The following is a 25,397-nucleotide window of genomic DNA, read 5'->3' on the forward strand; positions in this document are numbered from 1 at the left end:
CCTTCTCGGTTTTTGCTTTGTCTTCCTTGGTTTGGGTTGGGGCTTCAGGAGGGCTACTAAAGTTCTGGGTTCTTTCCGTTTTGTCCTTTGCAGTGCCAGAACCTCCCAAGACCTGCTCGAGCCAGCCCCAGCCTGCCGGTACCGCCGCCAGCGTTTGCACCAGCGCCCTGCCGAGCGGCGGCAATGGCAAACGTGCGTCCGCCAGCAGCCAGCAGCCGGCTGCGCCCCGTTACCTGCCTCGCGAGGTGCCTCCACGCTTCCGCCAGCAAGAACAGAAGCAGCTGTTAAAGAGAGGCCAGCCGTTGCCTGCCGGGGCTCTGGCCAGCGTGAGCCCGACCCAGGGTGCTGGGCCCGCAGGCGTAAGCCCTCCTCCCCTCCCTGGAGCCGGAGCGCAGCAGCACCCCAGTAAGCTCCAAGCAGGTAAAATACTCAGAGGGAGGCATTCCTTTCACCTGACCACGGTGCGCCATTTCAGCCTTGCTGCCCGCTCGTCAGAGAGACGTAGTTTGGTCCCCGTTCACGGTGTACGTGTAACAGCGTGAGACAGCCGGCTAGCCAGATGCGTTTGTATCGGACCTTAAAGTTGGGTTCTGTTTTCGCCTTCTTCTCCGTATGGTTCCTCATATGTCTTGAGATGGCATTAGCTCCGTCAGCCGAGTCCGTTTCTCCCCAGAAGCCAAAGGTCTGCACGTGAGTCCTCGTAAGTCTGTGACAGCAGGTGCGGAGAAGGCCGCGGGGAGGGTCCTTCAGTAACCCTTCCTTCCCGGCCACCAGGCTGCCCCGGGGTGGGCCCGCTGTGTCGGGGGTGAGGCTCTCGAACTCGTTCAGACACTTTGAGCCAAAGCTGTCAGACCTCGGGCTCGGCCCCCGCGGCGTCCAGGGTCCCGCTCCTTGCCGGCGTCCTTGCCTGCAGTTGGACACCGGCTTTCTCTTGGCTCCCAGAGCAAGCGCCACCCGTCCGTTGGCTCTCCAGCCTTCAGACTGCTGGCAGCTCTCATCGCCTCTCTCTCCTCGTCCCGCCTTCTTGCCCTTACTGGTGGACTCAGACTTAAACCACTTCTTTACTGACGTTTCAGAAATTTTTGGAAGAGAGCAAAGTACATGTGCTCAACGGCCACATTTCTCGTTATTTTCTTGAATCTTTCCACTTCCAATGACTTAACGGTTGGCACTCGTTCTAGCATGGAAACCATATTTGCTGATGGCAGTGAAATTCACGTCTGTAATTAGAGAAGCAAGGAGGCTTCTTGTGCTAGATTGGAATTTAAAAGAAACATGTCACAAGGTATATTAATGTTTTCTTTCGTGTGCTGCCTTTTAACATGGAGAATAATTCCAACATGGCTTAAAAGTATCTCTAGGAGTATTTCACAAAACTCCGACTTTGTGATACATTTGAAACAAATCTTTTTAGACCACTTTGCCACGTCCCTTCAAATAGTCCCGACTCTTACCTGCTAAATTCCCAGGAGAGGGGATGTAGGTCAGTGATTGTCAGCAAAAAGCAAGGAGGAAAAGAAATGATCAAATATAGTCATTGGCCAGGAATATAGTCCCGTCTGCTTCGCCGCAAGCAATTATATAATCGAGCACCATTCTTTCTACGCTGAAGGGTGGTCCTCTGGACAGTCTTAACACACACAGGGAGCGCGTGGCTGTCCCTAAACAGCTTGGTGTATCAGCTGAAGATGCTTAGTTTGAGAACCTGGACAAGAAGCGTAACACCTGCTGTCTTCAGGGCTTGTCCTGTTGCCACAGGATTCGTTGGAAGTATTGCGTCCGGGTACTCTTCAAATGCCGTTGGTGCAAAAGCTGCCGCTGGTGTCTCCTTGGCTTATTTGCCTCTGCAAATACCCTTCTCCAGAAAGCTATTTCCAGTTTATTATGCTTTAGAAAAAAAGAGAAGACTCAATAAATCCGCATTTTCTGTAAAACCGCTCAGAACATGGAATCAGTCTGTACTCTGTCAGTAAGCTAAGAAATGGCAGCCTTATGGCTCCTGAGCAGAGGTCTTCCTTTTACACCGAGCGCTTCTCTTTCCCGCCAGTTGCTGGTCCTGTAGCCAGACGAACCTTTCTGACTGGTTCGGGTCCCCTCAAAACCTGTCCTGCTTCCCCAGCTCCTGCTGCACAGGGTCTGGCTTTCCCCAGGCTGCCACAGCCCTTCCCGTCTTGTCCAGTCCGTGCTGCCCCTCCTAGTCCGCGTGGCCGCTTCCCACCCTAACCAGCCCTGTGTCCGCCAGATCGCCTCTCGTCTCTTCCCTCCTTCCTTCCTGCCTGCCCAGGCCGCTGCCGCCCCGCCCCCACGAAGCCCCTTCCCTCCCCCCACTCTCTCTGTTCCTCGTCTGCACGCACAGCCTCCCCTTCTGGCACACAGTGCAGCCCACATGGTTTGCTGGCTAATTGTAAGAGTCTCACCTCTCTATCAAATTGAAAGTACCCTCTAAAGAAACCTTCTTGAACATCTGGGTGGCTCAGTCGGTAAAGTGTCCGACTTCAGCTCAAGTCATGATCCCACGGTTCATGAGTTTGAGCCCCACATTGGGCTCTGCACTGACAGCACAGAGCCCGCTTGGGATTCTCTCTGTCTCTCTGTCTCTCTCTCTCTCTCTCTCTCTCTCAAAATATATAAACTTAAAAAATTTTTCTTTTTAAAAGAAAGCTTCTCACTTTCCTTTGGATGGAAAGAGCTCTGCACCAGGGGGAAGGCCTGGCAGCTGGCATGGGTCACACCCCCAGCTAGGACTTCATTCCCCCCTAAAATCAGAAGTCTGAGACTCTCGGGACCTCTAGTTGCTAAGGTCCCTTCCCTTTAATCTCTGACTCAAACACTGGCTCCAGAGCGCTTGCTTGATTTTGTCAGCAGAGGCACCGCTGGCACCGTGCCCCGTGTTGCTCAGGCACCAGCACAGGGTTTGGCCAGGAAGCAGCAGCAGCACGGTCAGGACACAGGCTTGCAGGCCCCGGGCCTGATAACGTTTCCAGACCTGTGACCTCCTGTGTGACTTCGACCAAGCCGCTTTCACTGCCTATTCGAGCCCTCACCTGTGACATGGGGGGACCCCTACTTCACAGGACTCTTGAGGGTGAGATATTTGCTTCACGTGCGGCACAGGGCCTTGTATACAGTAAGTGCTCCATAAGTGCAGCAAGTATGTGCCCATCTTTGAAACGCTACGATGGGGCAGCAGTCGTTTTTTAAACTCGCAAAATCTTTAAATGAGTAAATTCTGCAACAGCACAAGAAAGCTCTCTCGTCCCTCTGTGACCTGCGTACATTTTGAAATTTTAGCTGACCTTGCTAGAGATGAAGCGTTCTGTAAACTTTTCTTTTTCATGGTGCGTATTATGCACTGAATTCATATCCAGGTGAAATCCAGAAGAGTGGCCACGTTTTCTTGGTGCATTTGAAACTTTCCTAGATGCTGCTTCAAGTAAAAGTTCGTGTAACTTCTATTTTAAGTAACACGTAGATCGTCGTCGTGTTTCGTTCTGGGTAAGCAGGTTTCCACTCCGCAGCCACACCTGCGTGAAAATGAACAACGCGGTTTCACTCATTATTCCATTCCTCCAACTGTAAGTTAAGTTAAAACATAAAGAAGCTTCGGTCAGGGAACTAAGATTGAATTACCCAAGCAGGGAGTGGGTACGTGACTTACCCTTCAGATTTTAAGAGCAGACCGTTTCTCGTGAAAAGAAAAGTGGAAAGGGGTTATTTCAGCCCAGCACAAAAATTAATACACACATACAAGGTGTATCAGTATGTGGACCCTTCTTCCCCCAAAAGGTTTCGTGGGGGGGCACCCGGGTGACTCAGGCGGTGAGGCGTCCAACTCTTGATCTCGGCTCAGGATATGATCTCATGGTCGTGGGATCGAGCCCCGTGTCGGGCCCTGTGTTGATAGTGCAGAGCATGCTTAGGATTCTCTCTCCCTCTCTCTTACCTGTCCCCTGCTTGCGTGCGTGCATGTGCACACACGATCCCTCTCTCTCTCCCCCTCTCAAAATAGATAAAAAAGAAAAAAAAAGGTTTAGTGTGATTGGCAAAGATTAGAGAAGGTTACATATCCCTGGAAGGAATTGGTGGACTTTGAATCACCTTTATCATAGCTCTTAGGTTTAAACAGTCACACGGTGCAAACCTGCCAGAATTCATGAGCATCCTGGTTGCCTCCCATCTGAGTGCTGCCTCCTCCATGGGGAGGGGACTGTTGCAGTCCTCGCTGGAGTAAGGGACAGTGATCGCATCCATCCGGTACACAGAAAGGATTTACAGATACCAGTGAGCGGTGGAGGTGGAGACATGGGAACGTTTTGAAGAGTTGAAAGCCGAAGTCACACTTGTTTTAGCCCAGCAAGCGTAGATACGTTTTCTCTACTGGTGTAGAAGGCGCTGGTAGCATATGGAGAGAGACCCAGCCTGACAGTGATTTTTTAATTCATTCGTGTCCTTTATGTTGCACATGCTTCTGAAGAGGATATGTCAGTAGATCAGTCCAGCTCTTAAGTTTCGTTATGATTCACCTTGTAATTTACATTAATCTGTCACACTTGTTCATATGGAAAAATCGCAATGCCAGTTTTTGCCGTATTTTGACAAACCGATACACTGGCTTCATCCTTTTTCACTGTCTCTTTCCTTTTGTTCCTCCCTCCGAATGTTTAGGCAGCAGTCCCACACGCCGTTTGTATGCCTCTGACAAGGGAGAAGAGGCTGACCTTCCAGAGTTTCTTCTAGCATTAAGTCATCGAGCAAAACACGTATTGAATGCCTACTAAGTATAGGGAGGCCCAGGTGGGGTGGGGTGCCCAGTCGGAGATAACGGCGGGGTGTCACATGCGCAATAACCCAGACTGAGGATGGGCGCCCGCCAAGGAAGGCTTTCTGATGGAGGCGACACAAGCTGAGTTTTGGATTCGTCCGGAAGGCGATAGAGCAGCCTGTGCGCAGGGAGAGCCTCGTTGGGTAATGAAGGTGGTTCCGCGTGGCGGGGGGCAGCGTGCCGGGGTCAGCAAGAGGAGACAGGGCTGGAAAGGTGACTGCCAGGGAGTATAGCAATAAACTAGCAAACTTACTGTGATGACCCAGTCCCATCAAATCCACATTCAGAGCTGTCCCAGCACATTACTTTTCGAACTTGATAGACTGATTCGGAAGTTCATCTAGGAGAGTAAACGTACATAAATAGAAAAGCCAAGAAATTCTTTTTTTTTTTTTTTTTAATGTTTTCATTTCTTTTCGAGAGAGAGAGAGAAGAGAGGGGTAGACAGAGAGAGACAGAGGATCTCCAACAAGAAGTTGGAGCGGGCTCTGTGCTGACAGCAGAGAGCCCGATGCAGGGCTCGAACTCACAAACCATGAGTTCATGACCTGAGCCCAAGTCGGACGCTTAACCGACTGAGCCATCCAGGTGCCCCCAAGAACATTTTTGAAAAGAATAATGAACCACCCAGTAGAGCTAATGATGCCCTAGTAATTGATTACAACTGTGTGTGACTGGGGCAAGACAAAACAAACGAACAGAGGCGATGCAGTGGAGAGACTGCGGACAGACACGTGCATGCGTGGAGACCGAGGTGAGCATGACGTGGCCTTACAGACTCCTGGGAAACGGTGGCCCCGGTCAGCGGAGCGCTAGAAAGCCACACGCAAAACGCACGGGAGAACCATCAGAGGCGACACAGGAGAATATTTCCACATCGTGGCCTGAAGGTTTCTGTCAAGCAAGAAGCCGTGCAAAGAAAGGCCGACAAAGTTATGTATAAAAAAGTTACAGATTTTTGTACGAACCCATAAATAAAACCTGAGAGGAAATACCAAGCATTCCCATAAATCAACGAGGAAAAAAACCAGTTCGGTAGGAGAGTGGGCAGAGATTGTTGGCTGGCAGATCATGAAGCTACTACAAGTGAGTCCTGAGCATTGAGAGATAAGGTTACGTGTGGCCACGGGAAACATAAACGAAGATGAAAACAACAGGGCTACATCGTTCTTCACGTACCAAGTTGCCAGAACTTGACAGTCTATTGTAGTCACTGTGGCACCGGCGATTGAGGGAGCGCTCACTGTTTGCCGGATCCAAGTGCTTTACACGTATTAACTTGTTTATTAGTCTTCGCAGCGAGACTCCGGAACCGCCACACCCGGCAGGTGGAAGTGTGGGGAGGGGCAGTGGGCAACTGGCTGCAGGTAGGGATGTGAACTGGTGCGGCCTCTGGGGAGGGCAGCTGGGGAGAACTGATAAACACGCTAGGTGGTCCTGTCCCCTGACCCAGCGGTTCTAGCTAGGAATACATCTGTTCGCCGGCCCCGTCTCTGTTGGCTCGGCGCCCATCGCCTGCCCAGTGGCCCGATCTGGTGGTCGGTGAGCGGCAGTCAAGAGGCAGTACGGACAAAGACCCCTTGGAACAGTTACACGTGTAGGGGACATTATGAACCTTCCAGAGGCAGACGCCGTGCTTTGCCATGTGGAGATAAAGAATGACCTGTGTTCGAGAACCAGCCGAGCTTTTGCTGGGTCTCCCTCCAGTCCTCCGTCGTGGGCGGTTTCCACAGAGATACAAGTTGCCGGGCTGGAGAGGGGCTCCTGCAAAACGAGACGAGACGGAGAAGCCAGGGTTCCCCAGCCTTGGTTCCGGGTTCCCTATTTAAACAGCATTTGTCCTGAAATAAAACATTGGCCTTCTAAAAAAATAATGGGGGGGGGGGGAATGGATTTTTTAATTTATGTATTAATTTGGAGGGGAGCTCATTTAGCCAATTGGCAAAAGTTGTAACTGGTAAGATGAGTGGTAGTAGATAAATGCAGTGATTCACACCATCCAGGTTCCAGAAAGATGTCATTTTGTCATGTGGTTTTCTAGGCAGACTATGTTTTTGCAAGTCTGCCACATAACTGTAGCTCGAGACACTTGAGAGCTTGAAAAAAAAGTCTTTTTCATTGTGCTAAAGGCAGAACAATGTATTGTTTTGGTGGCTGCTTTGTACATTTATAAACAGAGGCTTTGATTGATATGCAGTAGGGTAGTGTTTGCTACTTAGATCTTTTTTAGATAGAGGCAGGAAAGTAATTAAGAAGTTGGACCCTTGCCAGTTTACATATGGGACTCGTTTAGAATATTATCGCCAGTGTTGGTATGCCAAATGTTTCAGGGTTGTTTAGAGAAAGCGGGAAGGAGGAAGGAACGGAAAACAAAGGCACTATGAAAGAACAGCGTTTATTTGCACGCGGCCAGTAGGCGCTAGGCCTTATTCTTCTGGCTGCCTTTCAAAACAACAGAAGAGGGGCCCCCCGGTGGTGCGCCCCGCAGCCATAGCCGTAGCCGGTCCTCAAGTGCAAATGTTGGGTGACAATCGAAAGAATTTAAAGAGGAAGGAAGATCGGTTTAGTGTCAGCTGCAATTAGATAATCAGAGCTTTCAAATCCCTCGGTGGGTGCCTCCCCCCTCGTGGCAGGGGATGAATCGGGTACCTCCCGGCGCGGAAAGGGCGCGGAAAGGGCATCGCCGGCCCCCGGCCCCGCGGGCGCCCGCAGGTTGCCCGGCCGCAGGCCTGCGCGGGAGGGTCCCGGCGGCGCGCGGCCGACATGGTGGAGCCGCGCGCCCCCGCCGGCTCGCGAGGCAGCGTCTCCGGGCCCGGGCGGGCCGCGCCTGCAGGTACCCCACCCCCGGCGGCGCTCGGCGCGAGCGAGCGGGGAGAGCGGGGAGGCGAGCGGCGCGGCTCTGCGCCCGGGGCCCCGAGTGGATAAAATGGCGTCGTGGCCACCCGCTGCGCCACCTCGGCCGTGGCCGTGCTGCGGGGACGGGGGCGGGGGCGGGGGCGGAGGGCTCCCGCGGCTCTCTCCCCAGCGCTGCCGGCTCCCTCCCCCGAGCTGCTGAGCGCCCAGCGGCCTGCCCTGGGTCCTGCCGCGCCGATAGGTCCCTAACCTGCCCCCAAGCCATTTCTTTGCAGAAAGCACAGGCCCAAAAGCTGAGTGTTGTGGACACTTGGACTGTTGTTCTCAGTAAACCTTTTACTCTGTTCTGCATTTCATAATTCCTTGTATTTGTGGAAGTTGACAGATGAAACGTTTAGAGTTGTGCCCCGAGATGGAATTGTCGATTCAGAGCGCTTTCTCCACGACATCCTGGCGCACGGGAAAGGCGGTGGGAGGGGAGGCGGCTCTGGTTGTCAAAAGCCGAGCGCGGTTGTTCCGTTCATCCCGCTCCTGGAAGGACGAGTGGCAGGCGCCGTGTGTTACCAGTCAGCATTAGGAAACATTTTCAGCCATGGAGAGCGTTCGGAATTCCTTTCTATAATGTACGGTTTGCTGTTTGATCGTTTCAGTCCCGGGGACTTTGGGGGTGAAGAACGAGCAGCGGGCTGTCAGTGGCTCAGTGCTAGTGCTGATGAAGCGTTCTGCGCGTTGCTGGGTGAACCGTGTCGGCGCTTCCCTGCCTGATGAATTTGATCCCTCATTAGGATGTTGCTTACTCCAGCTGCTGGAAGTTCTGAGTTAAATTCTTGAAGATCTTATGTGTGTGTGGTAACATTTTGGAATTTAAAAAAAAAAAAGGAGGCTTTTCTCTTTAAATCATGCTATTGTGTAACCCGTTTTAATTTAATCACTTAAGGCAGTTACGTTACTTAGATTTTTATAGAGATGTATTTTTAGAATGCTAACGGCAGAAGAAAAGAGATTTTAACGTGATAGACAAACTTCATTCGATTTTTCTTTTTACAGCTCTTTTGGGAGAACTCGTTTGATAGAATGGTAGAGTGAGAGGGGCACTAGATGCAGGGTTCAGTTCAGCCCTTACTGCTGGTTAGCCGAAACAGCTTTTCCAAGTGTGAGCTCTCTGAAACAGAGGTTTCCCCGTCTCTGAGGTGGACATTATCTGTTAAGGTGCAGTTAATTCAGTGTGTGTGGAGATGCTTGCAATTTCAAAGTGCTATGTGCTGTCTTACGGCTGTGACAACTCTGTACTCTCTCTCAGACTTATGATCACAGGTGCGTTAGCCTTCCAGAGCCCCTGGGCGACGCAGGAGAGTCTAGAATACCTGTAAGAGAATACGGTCTCGCTTCGCTTCACGGCTCTCTTTCACTTCAAAATCCCGCTCCTAGGAAGCCAGTCACTTCACAGATTCTTCTTTGCATAATTCCCTCTGTGAACTTTGGTTTATGAGAAGCACGTTATTCAAATATTGTTGAAGTCAGAAAGTTTTCTTAGGAAGAATGGTGTGCCTTCAACATAAAGAGAATGACGGCCTTTTTACATTTTCATTTTTGGAATAAATTGTCAGAATATGTCGTGGGGGCACCTGGGTGGCTCAGTCGGTTGAGCGGTGGACTCTTGATTTCGGCTCAGGTCATGATCCCAGGGTTGTGGGATGGGGCCGCATGTAGGGCTCCGTGCTGAGCATGGAACCAGCTTAAGATTCTCTCTCTCCCTCCTCCCCTAACCCCACCCCCCGCTTGTGCACACACTTTCTCTCTCTCTGTCTCTCTCTAAAAAACTGAAAGAGAAAAAGAGTGCGTGGCAGCAGCGCTGGAGGTGGCAGGCTACTGATAAAGACCGTGGCCGTGGTGACGGCAGGAGGACAGGGAGGGGAGACACAGTTAGGGATCCCTGGGACAGAGCTGCTCAAACTGTGCTCCTCAGAGGCCCACAGATTTCAGAGGCATCCTCGTGGGGAAGGGACAGCGGCGAGTGAGTCTGGCCTGATTTTCCAAAGTGGCTCAGGGCGTCACACCTCGTGTGTTGGCGATGTCAGCTCTCCTGCTTGTGTCTGGGCGCTTGTGCTGTCTTTAGCGCTGCGCTAAGAAGGCTGCGGTGCGTGGTGTTTTCAAAACAAGTCTTTAGTTGAAAACCGTAACCGTGGCGTTAAAATCATAACTTTTTGCTTTTTAGTTTTTGAGACCTTTCGGGCTTCTGAACACGTTTTTATGTCCGAACTGTTGGTGTTTTTTAACATTGAAGCAATAGGACATGATTCTCCTCGTAAAACTTCTTGAGCAGGGGGAAAAAAATGAGGAAACAAGATACAAGTGGAATAAGGAAAATAAGGGAAAAGTAGCGAAGGAATGGAGCCTGTGTGTCCTGTGCCTGCCTCTGTCACGGCACAAGGTCCTCTTCTTGAAGACACCGGGTCCGTTCACCTGAGGAGTCCCTGTAAGCCCATCAGGTGGGCCTGGGAAGCAGGTGTGCTCAGCTAGACGTGTCTGTCTAAGGGAGCAGTGGCTGAGGACACTGTGATGGGGGTTGCATGCAGACAGGTGTGATACGGGGCCCTGCCCTATACAGAGAGACGTTTGAAAGAACGCTCCCGGGATGGGGCGCCTGGGTGGCTCAGCCGCTTAAGCGTCCGACTTTGGCTCGGGTCACGATCTCGCAGTTCGTGGGTTCGAGCCCCGCGTCGGGCTCTGTGCTGACCACTGGGAGCCTGGAGCCTGCTGCGGATTCTGCGTCTCCCTCCCTCTCTGCTCCTCCCCTGCTCACACCGTGTCTTTCTGTCTCTCTCAAAAACAAGTAAACATTAAAAAAAATCTTTTAGGGGCACCTGGGTGGCTCAGTCTGTTAACCTTTGGACTTGGGCTCAGATCATGATCTCATGGTTCGTGAGTTCAAGCCCCGTGTTGGGCCTGTGCTGACAGCTCAGAGCCTGGAGCCTGCTTCGGATTCTGTGTTTCCCTCTCTCTCTCTCCGCCCCTCCCCAGCTCTTGCTCTCTCTCTCTCTCTCATAAATAAATAAACATCAAAAAAAAATTTTTTTTTAATCTTTTAAAAAATAAGAACACTCCTAGGGCACTGGGAATGTACCAGAACTGGGAGCATCAAGGAATAGGGCCAAAAAAATCAGAAGCGTAGCCCTACAGCATAGAGGGATTGTTACTACTCATCCTTAACTTCTTGGTTTTTATGTGTTTAATGTAAGTCGCGCCCACAAAAGTACTTTTCTTAGATAAATACTTATATTAGTTTGGAGATCTGAAAGTTTAATTACAATGAAAAACATCATCATAATTGTCCCTTTCATTTTGTTCCTTATCCACCGTTTTCATTACAACTAAAGACATTTAAATAGAAACTATTTGTAGCAGCCTACGTAGTAAGTAATAACACCGTTGATAGCGAGTAGCACGTTAACTTGTTAGCCTCCTCTTCGGCCCCTCCGAAGAGCTGCGTGTGTAAAGACCGCCGGTCTTTGCAGTGTTGGGGACACAGGCCCTCGCTGCGAGTGGATGCAGGCTTTTCGGGCAGCGCTGGGGACCGAGCAGGCCCTCTCCTTTGTCCTCTCCGTGCAGGAGTGCAGGGCGTGCGCCGTTCTCTGGAACACTCTTCAAAGTCGCTTCTGAGACATTTCTTCATCTGCTTTCATCTCTCCCTTCCTCGTGCTCTTCTCCCCCGGCCTTCTCACTCTTTTCTGCCCCTTCCCGCTGTTCATGCCTGGTTCTGGAACGTTCGGCTCACCTCTGAGTCGCGAGCACTTGTCTCCTGGCGTGTGCCACCTGCGGACGTGTTCTCGCTGTTGAGGAAGGGGATACTGCTCAGGGACGGCGCCTGTTAGATGCGGCTCCCACTCGGCTGGGCTGTTGAGGAGGCTGACGGGCATGGAGAGGAGACAGGAGTGGCACTGGTGGCCTTTTAAAGAGCTAGATAAAGCACCGGCAGCGTCGCCCCCCGTCCACGCGGAGACAGAGGGGACAAGGACACGCCCTGTGCTGATGAGCTGAACCACGCACATCTGAGCTCCTGGCTGATTTCTCCCCGGACTTTGGGGCGGATCTGCCTGGATGTCTCGCGAGCACCCCAGACTCCCTGCTGAGTCTGCACCGTCATCTCCCTTCCTCCTCCCCCTTCTCAGAACTGCTCTTACTCCAGTGCTCCCGAGCTCAGCGCCCAAACCCCAGATCTGGGCTTCACTCTTGAGTCCTCCTGTCCCGCTCCCCACATGTCCAGTCTTTCTGTAGGTCCTGTTAACTCTGCCAGCTAAATATCACTCCCTGTCCCCATCTCCCACGGCAAGGCCCTCAGGTTAGATTATCGTTACTGTCTTAGCCTCAGCTACGGCCACCAAAGTGGAGGATGGAGAAAAATTAGCATTTGGTTTTATTTTTTAGCATAGAAGGTAAGGAAGAAATCCCAGTGTTCTAGTTCTAATATTTGCTCTACAGCCTGACGCGAGTGTCCTCTACCGACGATCCAGGCCTGGGTCCCAGGTCTCACACGTGTGGTGGGTGTGGGCGGGGTGGGGTCTCACCTGCCGGAAGGGGCCGTCTCAGGGCCGCGGTCGTTCCTTCTTGCACTCTGGGTTTTGAGCCAGGTCAGCTCGTGTGGGCTCGGTGAGGTTTCCATAGACCTGACGCCCCAAACAGGGCCGTCTCAGCAGTGCTGCTGCCTCGGGAAACAGGGCCCAGGGCACCACCTTTGGTGCCGAACAGACTCCCGGCCCTCTCCTGGCAGAGTGGCTGGCATTCTGAAACTCACATGTCTTTGACAAGAGGCTGCGCGTTCCCAACTTGCTGATGTGCAGCAAACGAGAACTCTTGTTTATTTTTGATATAAAAAGTACAGGAGGAACGCGTTACTAATCTTTGCTCTGTGGGTTGACGTTGGGCTTTCTGTTGGCCATCCTGCGTGGGTCTCGCTTCCCACATGTGCTCATTTATTTGTTTTGTTGGCGCAGCATTCGGAAGTAAACTGCAGGCATCACGGCCCTTCAATGGCTGCTGTGTACAGAGATGCTCTCTTCTACAGCCACAGTGTAATGATAGATTTAGGACCTTTAACTTTGGCATAATCCCATTAGCTAGTGTACCTGAATTTAATACACTTGAATTTCACCAGTTGTCCCAATAATGCCCTTTATAGCAGTTGAACTCTGTGTATTTTTTTAAGTTTTATTTTATTTATTTCGTAATCTCTGTGCCCAGTGTGGGGCTCGAACTCACAACCCCAGGATGAAGAATCTCACGATCCACCGACTGAGCCGGCCGCGCAGCCCTGTCTGTGTCTGTTGATGCCACTTCCTTGAATGGAAAGTAAAATGAGAGGGTTCGCTACTTCAGAATTGTTTCTGACAGTAAAACGATAGCTCGGTGTGATGTTTAGTCCCGGCTTTTTTTTTTTTTTTTTTTTTTTTTTTTTTTTTTTTTTAATGAGAAAGTGAGAGACCATGCAAGCTGGGAGAGGGGCGGAGGGAGGGAGGGAGGGAGAAAGAGACAGAGAGAGACAGAGACAGAGAAAGAGAAAGAAAAAGAGAATCTCAAGCAGGTTCCATGCTCCTCGTGGAAGTTGGACACTCAGGGCACCTGGGTGCCTCGGCCGGTTACGCGTCCAACTCTTGATTTTGGCGCAGGTCATGATCTTGCAGTTCATGAGACCGAGGTCCATCCACATCAGGCTCTGCACTGACCGTGTGGAGTCTGCTTGGGACTCTCCCACCACCACCTCCCCCCTGAAAATAAATAAACAAGCTTTTTCCAAGAAAGTTAAAAAAAAAAAAAAAAGAATCGGATGCTCAACCAACTGAGCCACCCAGAGACCCCTTTAGTTTTTTTATGTATTTATTTTTGCACTTGTAATTTTCAGAGAAATACCTAGAACCTGCCCTTGGAAACACAAGAATACCTTCTGTTTTACTTTTTAGGTACTTTTTATGTACTGTCGGTCTCCACGTACTGCCACTGAATTAATTTTTGGAGACCTAGTTTATTCTGATGTTGTTGAAGGACCAAGAAGTAAGAAACGGAAGAGCCCCTGAACTAGCAGAAAGGAGGAGGAGGGAGGAGCAGTGTGCCCAGTGATGGCAGGCCAGACGTGAAATGTCAGCAGCTGCGGCTGAAACCGACATGGGGACGGGAGGTGTGCCAGGCCACAAGGTGCCCCAGAGCCCGCAGCTTGTCTGGGACCCAGGGGGACCCGGGGGGGAGACCGTACAGGCGGCGGGGCGGTGGGGGAGGGCATACACGGCCCAGCAGTTTGCTTTGTTTTAAGTAGAACGGTGTTGCCCCAGACTTCTTCACTCCAGGACCCACCTTTGAAGGAAACTACGTGTCCGTTGTAGATGTCTACGTTTGATCTTAGCCAAAAGGCCGAGAGGCGATCGATCGTTGTAGATTTCTAATGTCAGTTCCAACTTTTTGTAAATGTAAACTTTTTTACTGCTAATTGTAATCGTGTCAGATGCTCTGCCGAACACGGGAGGAAAAAACTGGGCCGTCCTTGTCTTGTCAGAATCTACAGCCTAGAGGGAGAGACAGACTGTCACACGGATGGATAACGCACACCAAGATGTACGCTCCATGAGAGAAGGAGCTTGTCTGTCTGGTTCAGCACTGTGTCCCCAGCATGATGCCCGCACGTAGGAGGCGCTCCGAGATAGTTCTCATCTAAATCAGGGCTTGGCAAGCGCGGCCCGCAAGCCAAATCTAGCCTGCCACCTGCTTTTGTAAATAAAGTTTTGTTGGGACACGGCCATACTCCTTCATTTACGTATTATCCACGGCAGCTTTTGCCACCCCGGTGACAGAGCAGAGTGGTTGTTTCAGAGGCCATATGGCCCACAGGGCCTAAAATATTTACTCTTTGGCCCTTCACAGAAAATGTTTGCCAGGCCCTGGTCTAAACGAATGAAAAGGAAAGCAGACTGTCAAGTTTAATGTGTCCGAGGGCCCCAGCGGCGAGGGAAGAACGCTTCTCGGCTGAGATGTCTGCGGAGCTGAGATGGGCGAGAAGAGGAGGCCTGGAGTCCGGGTCGGGGGCAGCTGCTAGCGAGGCCCTGCCCGTGGGGAGCAGAGCGCGGGTGGAGGAGTCTGGTGGACCTGGCTTGAGCACAGAGGAGGGGAAGGGACGGTGTGAGATGGAGTCCCGAGAGACAGCCAAGCCCGGTGGGTGACCCGCAGACTTGGGTCTTTACGTTAGGAGCCCTTTGAAGTGTTGCAGCGCGCAGTCGCGACGTGCTGGGTGTCCGTCTGGAAAGAACACGTGGTGTGGGGCTCCCTGCAGAGGAGCAGGGTGGCTTCGGGGGGCGGGGGGGCTCCTGGGGCGCTGTGACCCTAACCCAGTCGAGAAGTGGGGAGCTCGGCCAGGGGACGTTCGCAGGGAGGTTTTGTTTCTCTCTCTCTCTTTTGTTTAAGTTTTAATTTATTTATTAATTTTACGTAATCTCTGTACCCAACATGGGGCTCAAACTCACCACCCTGAGATCATTTTTAAGTGGAAGTTTCTAGAGATACTCACATCTAAACTCACAGGCATGACTTGATTGACTTGATCCTGCCCATCTGCTGTCTCATATGTCGGGCATGTCCGTAGAAGTGACTTTCCTTCCTGCCAGGACTGCCCTGCTCCTGCTTTTCTGGAGCTCTTTGCCTCAGACCCTGGGAAGGAACGAACGTCAGCGGGGGCCTTATTGTCACGGCGGTCATCTCTTCCCAAGATGGCCGTACTGACAGAGACAGCCAGCTGCCCCCGCGCCTCTGATACCCCGGCTGCACCTCGGTGCAGTTATCAGCCTTTTTTAGCCTAATGACTGGGGGTACTTCAAACTTTGAGATGTTTTCATTTTTGTTAATGAAAAGAATTATTTTTCTCACATGGTCATCTCCTTGAATCCAGCGTTAGCCTTTGGTCCTTGGCCCTTTGTTGGTGTTGGAAAGCTCTAAAGACAAAGAACTATCTGTGAAAGTACAGAATTTAAGTATTTGTCAGCCCTGGCCTCTTCCTGCCTCATAGAGAAGTTTATAAATTGCCTTTTCTTACAGAGTGTTAGCAAATGTAAAGATCTGCATTTGTTTATTTTTCTCATAAGCGGTAACGGTGCCCCTATATTTTATCATCTCATAATGTCTCAAATGTTCTGGCTCATTTTTGTATTCATATTTATTATTTACAGTTTCATATTTTGATTATAAATATTTATAGCAAATTCCAAAACAAAATCATCTGAGTAACAGGATGGCATATGTTGGAATTGTTCTAGGGTATTTATTGAAAATGCACTGGGTTTTGTGGTGTTTTCTTGCCAGACCGTGTAGCGTTTTGTCTTTGACTCTGTTTATTTTAAACAGAATAAGTAAGTTCGACTCTAAAAATATCCATTAGGATGGCTGTTTTTCCAACAGAAGGTAACAAGTGTTGTCAAGGATGTGGAGCAAATGGAACCCTGTGTCTTGCTGTTAGAAATGCTTAAAATGGTGCAGCCACTATGGGACACAGTGTGGCATTGCCTCAAGAAATTAAACATGGATTTACCCCGTGACCCCGCTGTCCCACTTCTGCATGTGTACCCAAAAGAATTGAAAAGAGGGACTGGAACAGGTATTTGTCCACTCGTATTTATAGCAGCATTTTTCACCGTAGCCAAAAGGTAGAAACAACCCAGATCGTCCCTGGACGGATGAGTCGGTAAACACGATGTGGCGTATGCATACAGTGGAGTGTGGGTCAGCCTTAAAGAGGAAGGAAATTCTCGGGGCACCTGGGGGGCTCAGTCGGTTAAGCGTCCGACTTCGGCTCACGTCATGATCTCATGGTTCCTGAGTTCAAGCCCTGCATCAGGCCCTGTGCTGACAGCTCGGAGCCTGGAGCCTGCCTCCCTCTCTCTCTCTGCCCCTCCCCCGCTCACATTCTGTCTCTCTCTGTCTCTCTCTCTCAAAGATAAACGTTAAAGGAAAAAGGAAGGACATTGGGACACCTGCTACAACACAAATGAACCCGGAAAACATGCTGACTGAAATCAGCCAGACCAAAAGGACAAAGATTGCACGAATTCCATTTATAGGAAGTTCGTGGGATAGTCAGAGTCCCAGAGTGTGAAAGTCGAGTGGTGGTGACCAGAGCCTGGGGGCTGGGGGGCGGGGCGGAAGGAGGAGCTGGTGTGGAACAGGTATACACTCCAGTGTGCTGATGCTTGTGCGGCGTGAATGTGCTTCAAGCCACCTCACTGTATACTCGAAAAGGGCGGAGATGGGAAATGTCTGTTTCACCACAAAAAATCTTTGCTTAAGATTGAATATGCCACACACGTCGCTTGAAACGTGTGTGTGTGTGTGTGTGTGTGTGTGTGTGTGTGTGTGTGTGTGTAGTAGTTGTCAGTTCCAGAAATCGTCCAGTTTGGAGTTGAGAACCCTAGGGTTTATGTGGTCTGTCATCATCTTTGTGGAGTGAAGGGACCTTCACGTTGTTGGAGTCACTTGCGCCTTTAGCTGGAACTCAGGTTCGCTACTCGATGCGTATGCTTTGGTTTGTCCAGGAAACCTTTATTGGTCGCCTGCCACGTGGCAGGCATGATGCCTCTAAAACTCAAAAGATGCATCCGTGCCCTCGAGGAACTCACCTCCGGAATTAGACGTAACTCAGTGACCAGATTGGTGTTTTCATCACACTGAATCTCTTTGTGTGCGTAAAGTTAGGACAGTTTTCGAACAGTAGAGGTTCGATCTTTTAATTGCATTCCTACTGTCTAATAACAGTGGCCGCTCATCTTGGGTACCTTTTGGGATTCCAGCTATGTCGCTTTTGTTATCACAATGAAGCATTTAATTTTTTGTTTTGTTTCGTTTTTATTTAGAAGGAGAGGGGACGTGCGCACATACGCAGGGGAGGGGTAGAGGCGGAGTCTTAAGCAGGCTCCGCCATCAGCATGGAGCAAGACGCGGGGCTCGATCCCACAGCCCTGGGACCGTGCGTGACCTGAGCTGAAACCGAGGGTCGGACACTGAACCGACTGAGCCACCCAGGCGCCCCTAAGCATTTAATTTTTTCTTTTAAACATTTGCAGTAGCAGAAAGTGTACAGAAAATGATACAACTGTCTACAATACAGAGTCAACGTCATCTTTTGCCGTGTTTGCTTCAGATCTCTATTTTAGAAACGTTCCGGACGTTGCTCAATCCCATTCTCGCCTCTGCCGAAGGGAATCAGTCCTCATGGTTTTGTGTAAAATGACCAGAGTGTAAGATGGTGTCTCGTGGTGCTCAAGTGCGTCTCTTTTTTTTTTTTTTTTTTTTTAATTTTTTTTTTCAACGTTTATTTATTTTTGGGACAGAGAGAGACAGAGCATGAACGGGGGGAGGGGCAGAGAGAGAGGGAGACACAGAATCGGAAACAGGCTCCAGGCTCTGGGCCATCAGCCCAGAGCCTGACGCGGGGCTCGAACTCACGGACCGTGAGATCATGACCTGGCTGAAGTCGGACGCTTAACCGACTGCGCCACTCAGGCGCCCCTCAAGTGCGTCTCTTAATGATTGATGAGACTGGTTGTTATTTCATGTTTTAGCAGCTACCGCGGGCATCCTCTAAATTGCGTCTTCCTTTTCCCATTTTTGTTGGGTTGTTGTCTTTTTCTCATTGAGTTTAGGAGTTCTTTATCCTGATAATCATCGTTTATCTGTTCTCTCTTCTTCCTGTCTGTGGCTCGTTTTTTAGCTTCCTTTGTATGATATCTTCTGTCATACAAGTGTTTTCAATATTAACTAGTCAGATTTATCAACTCTTTAAGAAGATGAATGCCCCAGGTCATGGCGACAGCTTTCTGTATTTACTTATTGAGCTTAAAAAAGTTTCACTGGGGCTCCTGGGTGGCTCAGTCGGATAAGCCTCTGACTCTTGATTTCGGCTCCGGTCACGATCTCATGGTTTGTGAGATCGAGACCTATATCAGGCCCTATGCTGACAGCGCGAAGCCTGCTTGGGATTCCTTCTCTCCTTCTCTCTCTGCTCCTTCCCCACTCGTGCACATGTGCGTGCTCTCCCCCTCTCTCCCTCTGTCTCTCTCTTTCTCTCTCTCTCTCTCTCAAAATAAATAAACATCTTTTAAAAAGTTTTACTTTTCGTAATTAGGTCTTTAATCCATCTAGAACTTATTTTAGTATATGAAAGAAGGCAGGGATCTACTTTTATGTTTTCCATATGGCTCGCCACTTGTCCCAACAGCATTTGTTAGCTAGGCCTTCCTTTTTCCACTGGCCTGTGATGCTGTCCTTCGTACCATCAAGGATGCAAACACCTTTTTCAAACCTGATGTATAACTGTGTGTGAGTCCATCAGATTGGGAGGTGAGCAGTAATCAGAAAGCATTTTGCCCAAACCCTCTGGACCATTAAGAGAGAACGGACTCTTACACTGTGACCTGTTACAGGATAGAAATGATAATACGATGTATCCAGAAGGTACTCCAGGTCTCGGAAGGGACACACCGGAAGCCAGGTTGTTTCTGTCCTGCCTTCTAGGTGTGGGTTGCGGTGAGGAGGCAGACCACTCCTGGTATATCCTGTCCCTGAAGGAAGCAGGACTGATGGGAGTGAACAGTGGGAGATTTGTTGATAATGAGCGATAATCCCCGTTTTTTAACTTGGTCTTATTTTCTGTGTTCAATGACAAGAGGCTCATTCATTTCTTTAAATTAGTTATTACAAAAGCTAGTTTTTGTAGCACACACAAAACCCGTGGGGGAAATTGTCACAAACCGGGGTTGCAAAGGGGCTCCTGGGTGGCTCAGTCGGTTGTGTCCGACTCTTGATATCGACTCTGGTCATGATCTCACAGTTTGTGAGATCAAGCCCCGCGTTGGGCTCTGTGCTGACAGCTTGGAGCCTGCCTGGGATTCTCACTCTGCCTCTCTCTCTCTCTCTGCCCCTCCCACACTCACTCACTCTCTCTCAAAATAAAGGAATAAACATTTTTTTAAAATAGCTTAGGGGCGCCTGGGTGGCGCAGTCGGTTAAGCGTCCGACTTCAGCCAGGTCACGATCTCGCGGTCCGTGAGTTCGAGCCCCGTGTCGGGCTCTGGGCTGATGGCTCAGAGCCTGGAGCCTGTTTCCGATTCTGTGTCTCCCTCTCTCTCTGCCCCTCCCCCGTTCATGCTCTGTCTTTCTCTGTCCCAAAAATAAATAAACGTTGAAAAAAAAAAAAAATTTAAAAAAAATAAAATAAAATAGCTTAAATTCATCACCTCCCAGTTAAATCAGACACCAAAACCTTTTTCTTTTTTTTTTTTTTTTTTTTAAGGTTGAAGTTGTCTCTAGGATGTTCTTTGTGGCTGTAGTGATCATTCTTTGCACTCTCTCCTTTTCTTTTAGCTTCATTAAATTTTAAGGGGGAAGCCCAGTTTTACTGCCTTAGGAGTAAGTTTTTTCTTACTAAAAAAATTGAAGAAAACATAATGATGAAAAGATTGTAAAAGAGAAGAAATATTTATTGCAATTATCTGTCATACTGTTTGAAGAAACTGTCAAAGATTTCTAAGTTGTGTGAGTTGTATGTATAAGTTAAATTAATTTTTTATATTAATTTTATTTACTTTTGTGCTCGCTTCGGCAGCACATATACTAAAATTTTATTTACTTTTGAGTGATACATACGTACATACATCAATTTTTTTTTAATGCTAATTTATTTTTGAGAGAGAGCGAGCACAAGTGGGGCAGGGACAGAGAGAGAGAGAGGGAGACACAGAATCTAAAGCAGGCTCCAAGCTCTGAGCTGTCAGATGTTTAACGGACTGAGCTACCCAGGTGCCCCGAGTGATACATACTTGTAATGCAGTCTGCTGGAAAATCCGTTGGAGTAGAAGTTGGATTGCAATGTTAGATAATACTCGAATAACTAGGAAATGAAATGCAGATACCAAATGGTGGATTCTTTAAAAGCATTTCACCTTGGGGCACCTGGGTGGCTCAGTCGGCTAAGCGTCCGACTTCGGCTCAGGTCATGGTCTCATGATTCGTGAGTTCCAGCCCCGCATCGGGCTTTGGGCTGACAGCTCAGAGCCTGGAGCCTGCTTTGGATTCTGTGTCTCCCTCTCTCTCTGCCCTTACTTTACACGCGTGCTCATTCTCTCTCTCTCTCTCTCTCTCTCAAAAATAAACATTAAAAAAAAACTTTTTAAATAAATGAAAGTAATTTTGAAAAAAAATAAATGCATTTCACCTTTAAATGCTTCTTTATTTTTTTTTAATGTTTTTATTTATTTTTGAGACAGAGAGAGACAGAGCATGAGCAGGGGAGGGGCAGAGAGAGAGGGAGACACAGAATCCTTATCAGCCTCCAGGCTCTGAGCTGTCAACACGGAGCCCACGCGGGGCTCAAACTCACGGAGTGTGAGATCATGACCTGAGCTGAACTGGGATGCTCAACCGATTGAGCCACCCAGGCGCCCCATTAAATTCTTCTTTAAAAGCATTTCACCAAGAGTGAAATGATATAAATGCAATATAGGAAGACACTGTATAAAGTGATTCTGGGGGTCTCCAATGAGAAGGCTGCAGGTTAAGGAAATGGAAAGCAAGGGTGGAAGGAATCCTTGGAGAGCCTTCGAGACTTCTTATTTGTTGTTATTAACACAGAGGAAACAATGATAAGCCATAATTGCTGGTCATACTAGATAAATAGTGTAAATGTCATTACACATATAAATTAATAGTATAACTAATCCTTGGTACCCCTGATAACAAGATAGCCTTTTCTGATGCCTCTTCTCTCTCTCCCTCTGTCCCCCACCCCCAAAATACTGGTTCTGTTCCGCAGTTTCGCACCGTATTTACAGTCGTTTTCTACTAAATGAGCGGTGTAGCCTCTGTACTCTATGCTAGCTCCGGCTGGAGGTCTTGAAGAGAACTCCAGGCTGGACTCAAGGCCGCGTGTGGACACGTCGTCCCCGGCATTTCCAAAGTCTGAGTAGGTTTAGGTGTGCCACGGCCACCGAAATTTCCAGCGTGCTGCGTTTCAGCTATGCAGCTTCCTTTACTGCGGACGCCTTCCGAGACGCCCGCGTGCTCACGCGTCCTGTGAGGCTCCTCCAGAGGGATGACGCTGTGCTGTCGTGGTCAGAACGCATATAATTGTAGAAACGTCAGCCCTTTTTCAAATGGGAACTTAGGACGATGCCGAATAACTGTTTCCTTTGAGTCGTTTTTTAGCACGTGCCGCTCAGAATTGAAGCTGGAGATGAGGGGCCTCTCCCAAAGACTAGTTAACAGGGGCTCCGCTGACCCACGCGAGCAAGATCTAATTCCGCGTGTGTTTCATCTTTTGCAGATCTCAGTCACGGCGGATCGGCAGATCACTATGACAGTTCCCACCGGGGACAGCAGCCCACGCACAGAAGCGAAGCCAGCTGCAGCTGGGACCAAGTGATCACAGACAGGACCGACAAGGAGGCGTGGCCTTCCATCACAGGAACAGAGACTGAGTCTGCCTCAGAATGCACTACGGACACTGACTCTGCCTCCAACTGTGGCTCGGAGAACAGTAGCATGGCTACGGGGAGTGCCCAGGGCGCCTTCACCGGACACACCAAGAAGACGAACGGCGGCAATGGCACCAACGGGGTGCCCGTCCAGAGCCCTTCTAACCAGAGTGCCCTGGGAGCAGGGGGCGCCAGCGGGAACGGGAACGCGGCCCGAGTGTGGGGCGTAGCCGCTGGCCCCAGCTCGGGCCCAGCTCACTGCCCCCTCGGCGGCGGGGATGGGAAAATGGACAGCGTGGTCGGAGACGGGAGAAGCCAGAGTTGCTGGGGTGCTTCCAACTCCAATGCCGGCATTAATCTTAACCTGAACCCTAACGCCAACCCAGCTGCCTGGCCCGTACTCGGACACGAAGGAACTGTGGCGACAGGCAACCCTTCCAGTATTTGCAGTCCGGTCAGTGCCATAGGTCAAAACGCGGGCAACCAGAACGGGAACCCGCCGGGCACTTTAGGTGCTTGGGGAAGCCTGCTGCCGCCGGAGAGCACAGAACCACAAACGTCCGCTTCTCAGAATGTGTCTTTCAGCGTACAACCTCAGAACCTTAACACTGATGGACCAAATAACACTAACCCCATGAACTCTTCGCCAAACCCTGTCAATGCAATGCAGACGAACGGACTGCCAAACTGGGGCATGGCCGTCGGCATGGGGGCCATCATCCCACCCCACCTGCAAGGCCTTCCTGGTGCTAACGGATCCTCGGTCTCTCAAGTCGGAGGGAGCGGCGGCGAAGGACTCGGCGGTTCCGTGTGGGGCCTGTCCCCGGGTAACCCTGCCGCGGGAAGCAGCAGCTCTGGCTTCAGTCAGGGGAATGGAGACACTGTGAACTCGGCGTTGAGTGCTAAACAGAACGGATCCAGCAGTGCGGCGCAGAAGGAAGGAAGTGGCGGTAACGCCTGGGACTCGGGCCCTCCTGCCGGCCCCGGGCTCCTCGCCTGGGGACGGGGCGGCGGCGGCAACAGCAGCGGCGTCGGTCACATCCATTCGGGGGCTTGGGGCCACCCCACCCGAAGCGCCTCTAACGGTGTGAATGGGGAGTGGGGGAAGCCCCCAAACCAGCATTCCAACGGCGACGGCAACGGGAAAGGATCGACAGGGTGGGACGGTCCGAGCGTCAGCGGCCAGAATGCTGCCGTGCAGCCCGGCAGCGAGCACGTGAACTCTTGGGCCAAAGCTGCGTCTTCTGGAACCACGGCAAGCGAAGGAAGTAGCGACAGTTCCGGCAGTCACCACGAAGGGGGCTCCGGGAGGGAAGGAGCAGAAGGCCGGAGGCGAGAGAAAGGGATCCTAGACCAAGGGCATATCCAGTTGCCAAGGAACGATCTGGACCCAAGAGTCTTGTCTAATACTGGTTGGGGACAGACTCCCGTAAAGCAAAACACTGCCTGGGAATTTGAGGAGTCCCCTAGGTCTGAGAGGAAAAATGACAACGGGACAGAGGCCTGGGGCTGTGCGGCTCCTCAGCCTTCACACTCAGGGGCGAAGAGTGATGGGTCCATCGTGAGCAGTACAAATACCTCTGCAGTATCCGGGTGGGTCAGCTCACCGCCTGCTGCTGCGCCGGCGAGCACAGGGTGGGGGGACGGCAGCAACAAAGCGCCAAATGGCCCGGGGGTCTGGGGGGACTCGATAAGCTCTACTGCTGTTAATAATGCTGCTGCTGCTGCTGTCGCCAAGAGCGGCCACGCTTGGAGTGGGACCGGAAACCAGGAGGACAAGTCGCCCACCTGGGGGGAGCCCCAGAAGCCCAAATCTCAAACCTGGGGAGACGGACAAAAATCCAATCCGGCCTGGAGCGCTGGAGGGGGAGATTGGGCGGACTCGTCTTCCGTCCTCGGACACTTGGGGGACGGGAAAAAAAATGGCTCTGGATGGGATGCCGACAGTAATCGGCCAGGGTCTGGTTGGAACGACGCTACCAGGTCTGGGACCAGTGGCTGGGGTAATGGCACAAACGCAAAGGTGAATCCAGGGACAAACTGGGGAGAGTCTTTAAAACCTGGCCCCCAACAGAACTGGGCGGGCAAACCCCAAGACAGCAATGTGAGTAACTGGGGAGGAGCCGCTTCCGTTAAGCAGACGGGAACCGGGTGGATCGGGGGTCCGGTCCCTGTCAAACAGAAGGACAACAGTGAGGCCACGGGCTGGGAGGAGCCTTCTCCGCCATCCATTCGACGCAAAATGGAAATCGATGATGGTACCTCAGCTTGGGGCGACCCGAGCAACTACAATAATAAAACTGTAAACATGTGGGATAGAAACAACCCGGGCATGCAGAGCAGTACCACGGCCGCCGCCACCACCACCACCACCACCACCACGAGCAGCAGCACGGACGTGGTCGAGACGCCGCCGTCACACCAGGCCGGCGCCCACCTGAGTCGATCGCCGCTGCTCGGTCCAGGTATGGCGGGCCCTTTAGGTGACTCTCGAACTTACGCGAGATCGCTTGTTCCTAGCACGGGTGTGTACGTATCCCCGTGGCGTTTCGAGGTAGCAGAGGACGTTGATTTAAGTGCCCTTCGCCTTGTAGCATCGTACTTAAATATTATCCCCGGAGAATAAATAAAGTAGGATTCTCTGATAGCTTTCTACCCGAGAGAGACAGAGAGGTTCGGCACGTCCAGTGTTAAGGAGAGTAAAGAAGAAATACTCCCCGTTCGGGAAAAGACCGGGGACCGTTGTGTCAGCTGGTGTTTCCTTGCGACAGTCTTCGTTTCCTTACGGGATGAGCCGGTGGTCCTCCAGCCCGGCCTTGGTTAGAAGTGCTTGGGGGCCGGGGGACCAGTCAGCAGCGTCTCTGGTGACGTGGGTCTGCGGGAAGCCCGTTCGCTGGTAGCTTTAGAGCTCCGCGGGCGTTCCTGATGCGTGGTTGCGCTGAGATGAAATCGTGCGTGTAGCGGGAGTGGCGTTATACAATACAAGGCACGTTGTGATTCCAGTCGGAAGAAAAATCCTAAAATTAGACTAAACCTTGGGTTTTGAGTTCCTGCTTTGCGCAAGGCACTCTGCTGGACACTGGCAGATGGGAAGAAGGCCCAGACCAGAATCTTCCCCCCCAGGGAGCGGGAATTGTGGCAGGATGAACACACAGTACTCACCGCATGGGATCCAGATAAGATCCAGCCGGGCTTTGTGACGGGAGCGGGCAGTGGCCCCGCTTTCT

At 50.9% G+C, this 25,397-nt stretch overlaps 1 protein-coding gene across 4 annotated transcripts in view; it reads left to right on the top strand.

The window, feature by feature from the left end:
• Nucleotides 1-25,397, top strand: part of TNRC6C (trinucleotide repeat containing adaptor 6C) — a 143,965-nt gene that overhangs the window by 66,286 nt on the left and 52,282 nt on the right. For 2 of the 4 annotated variants that reach the window (XM_086688175.1, XM_086688178.1), the window contains exons 4-5: nt 94-420; nt 22,020-24,635. In XM_086688175.1, the coding sequence (XP_086544301.1) occupies nt 94-420; nt 22,020-24,635 (2,943 nt within the window). The remainder of the gene's footprint in view (nt 1-93; nt 421-22,019; nt 24,636-25,397) is intronic. The other 2 variants (XM_086688177.1, XM_086688179.1) reach the window with 2 other exon arrangements.

Source organism: Puma concolor, chromosome E1, assembly GCF_028749965.1.
Source record: "Puma concolor isolate L17-30 chromosome E1, mPumCon1.1.hap2, whole genome shotgun sequence".
In the NCBI taxonomy this organism is placed as follows: domain Eukaryota; kingdom Metazoa; phylum Chordata; class Mammalia; order Carnivora; family Felidae; genus Puma; species Puma concolor.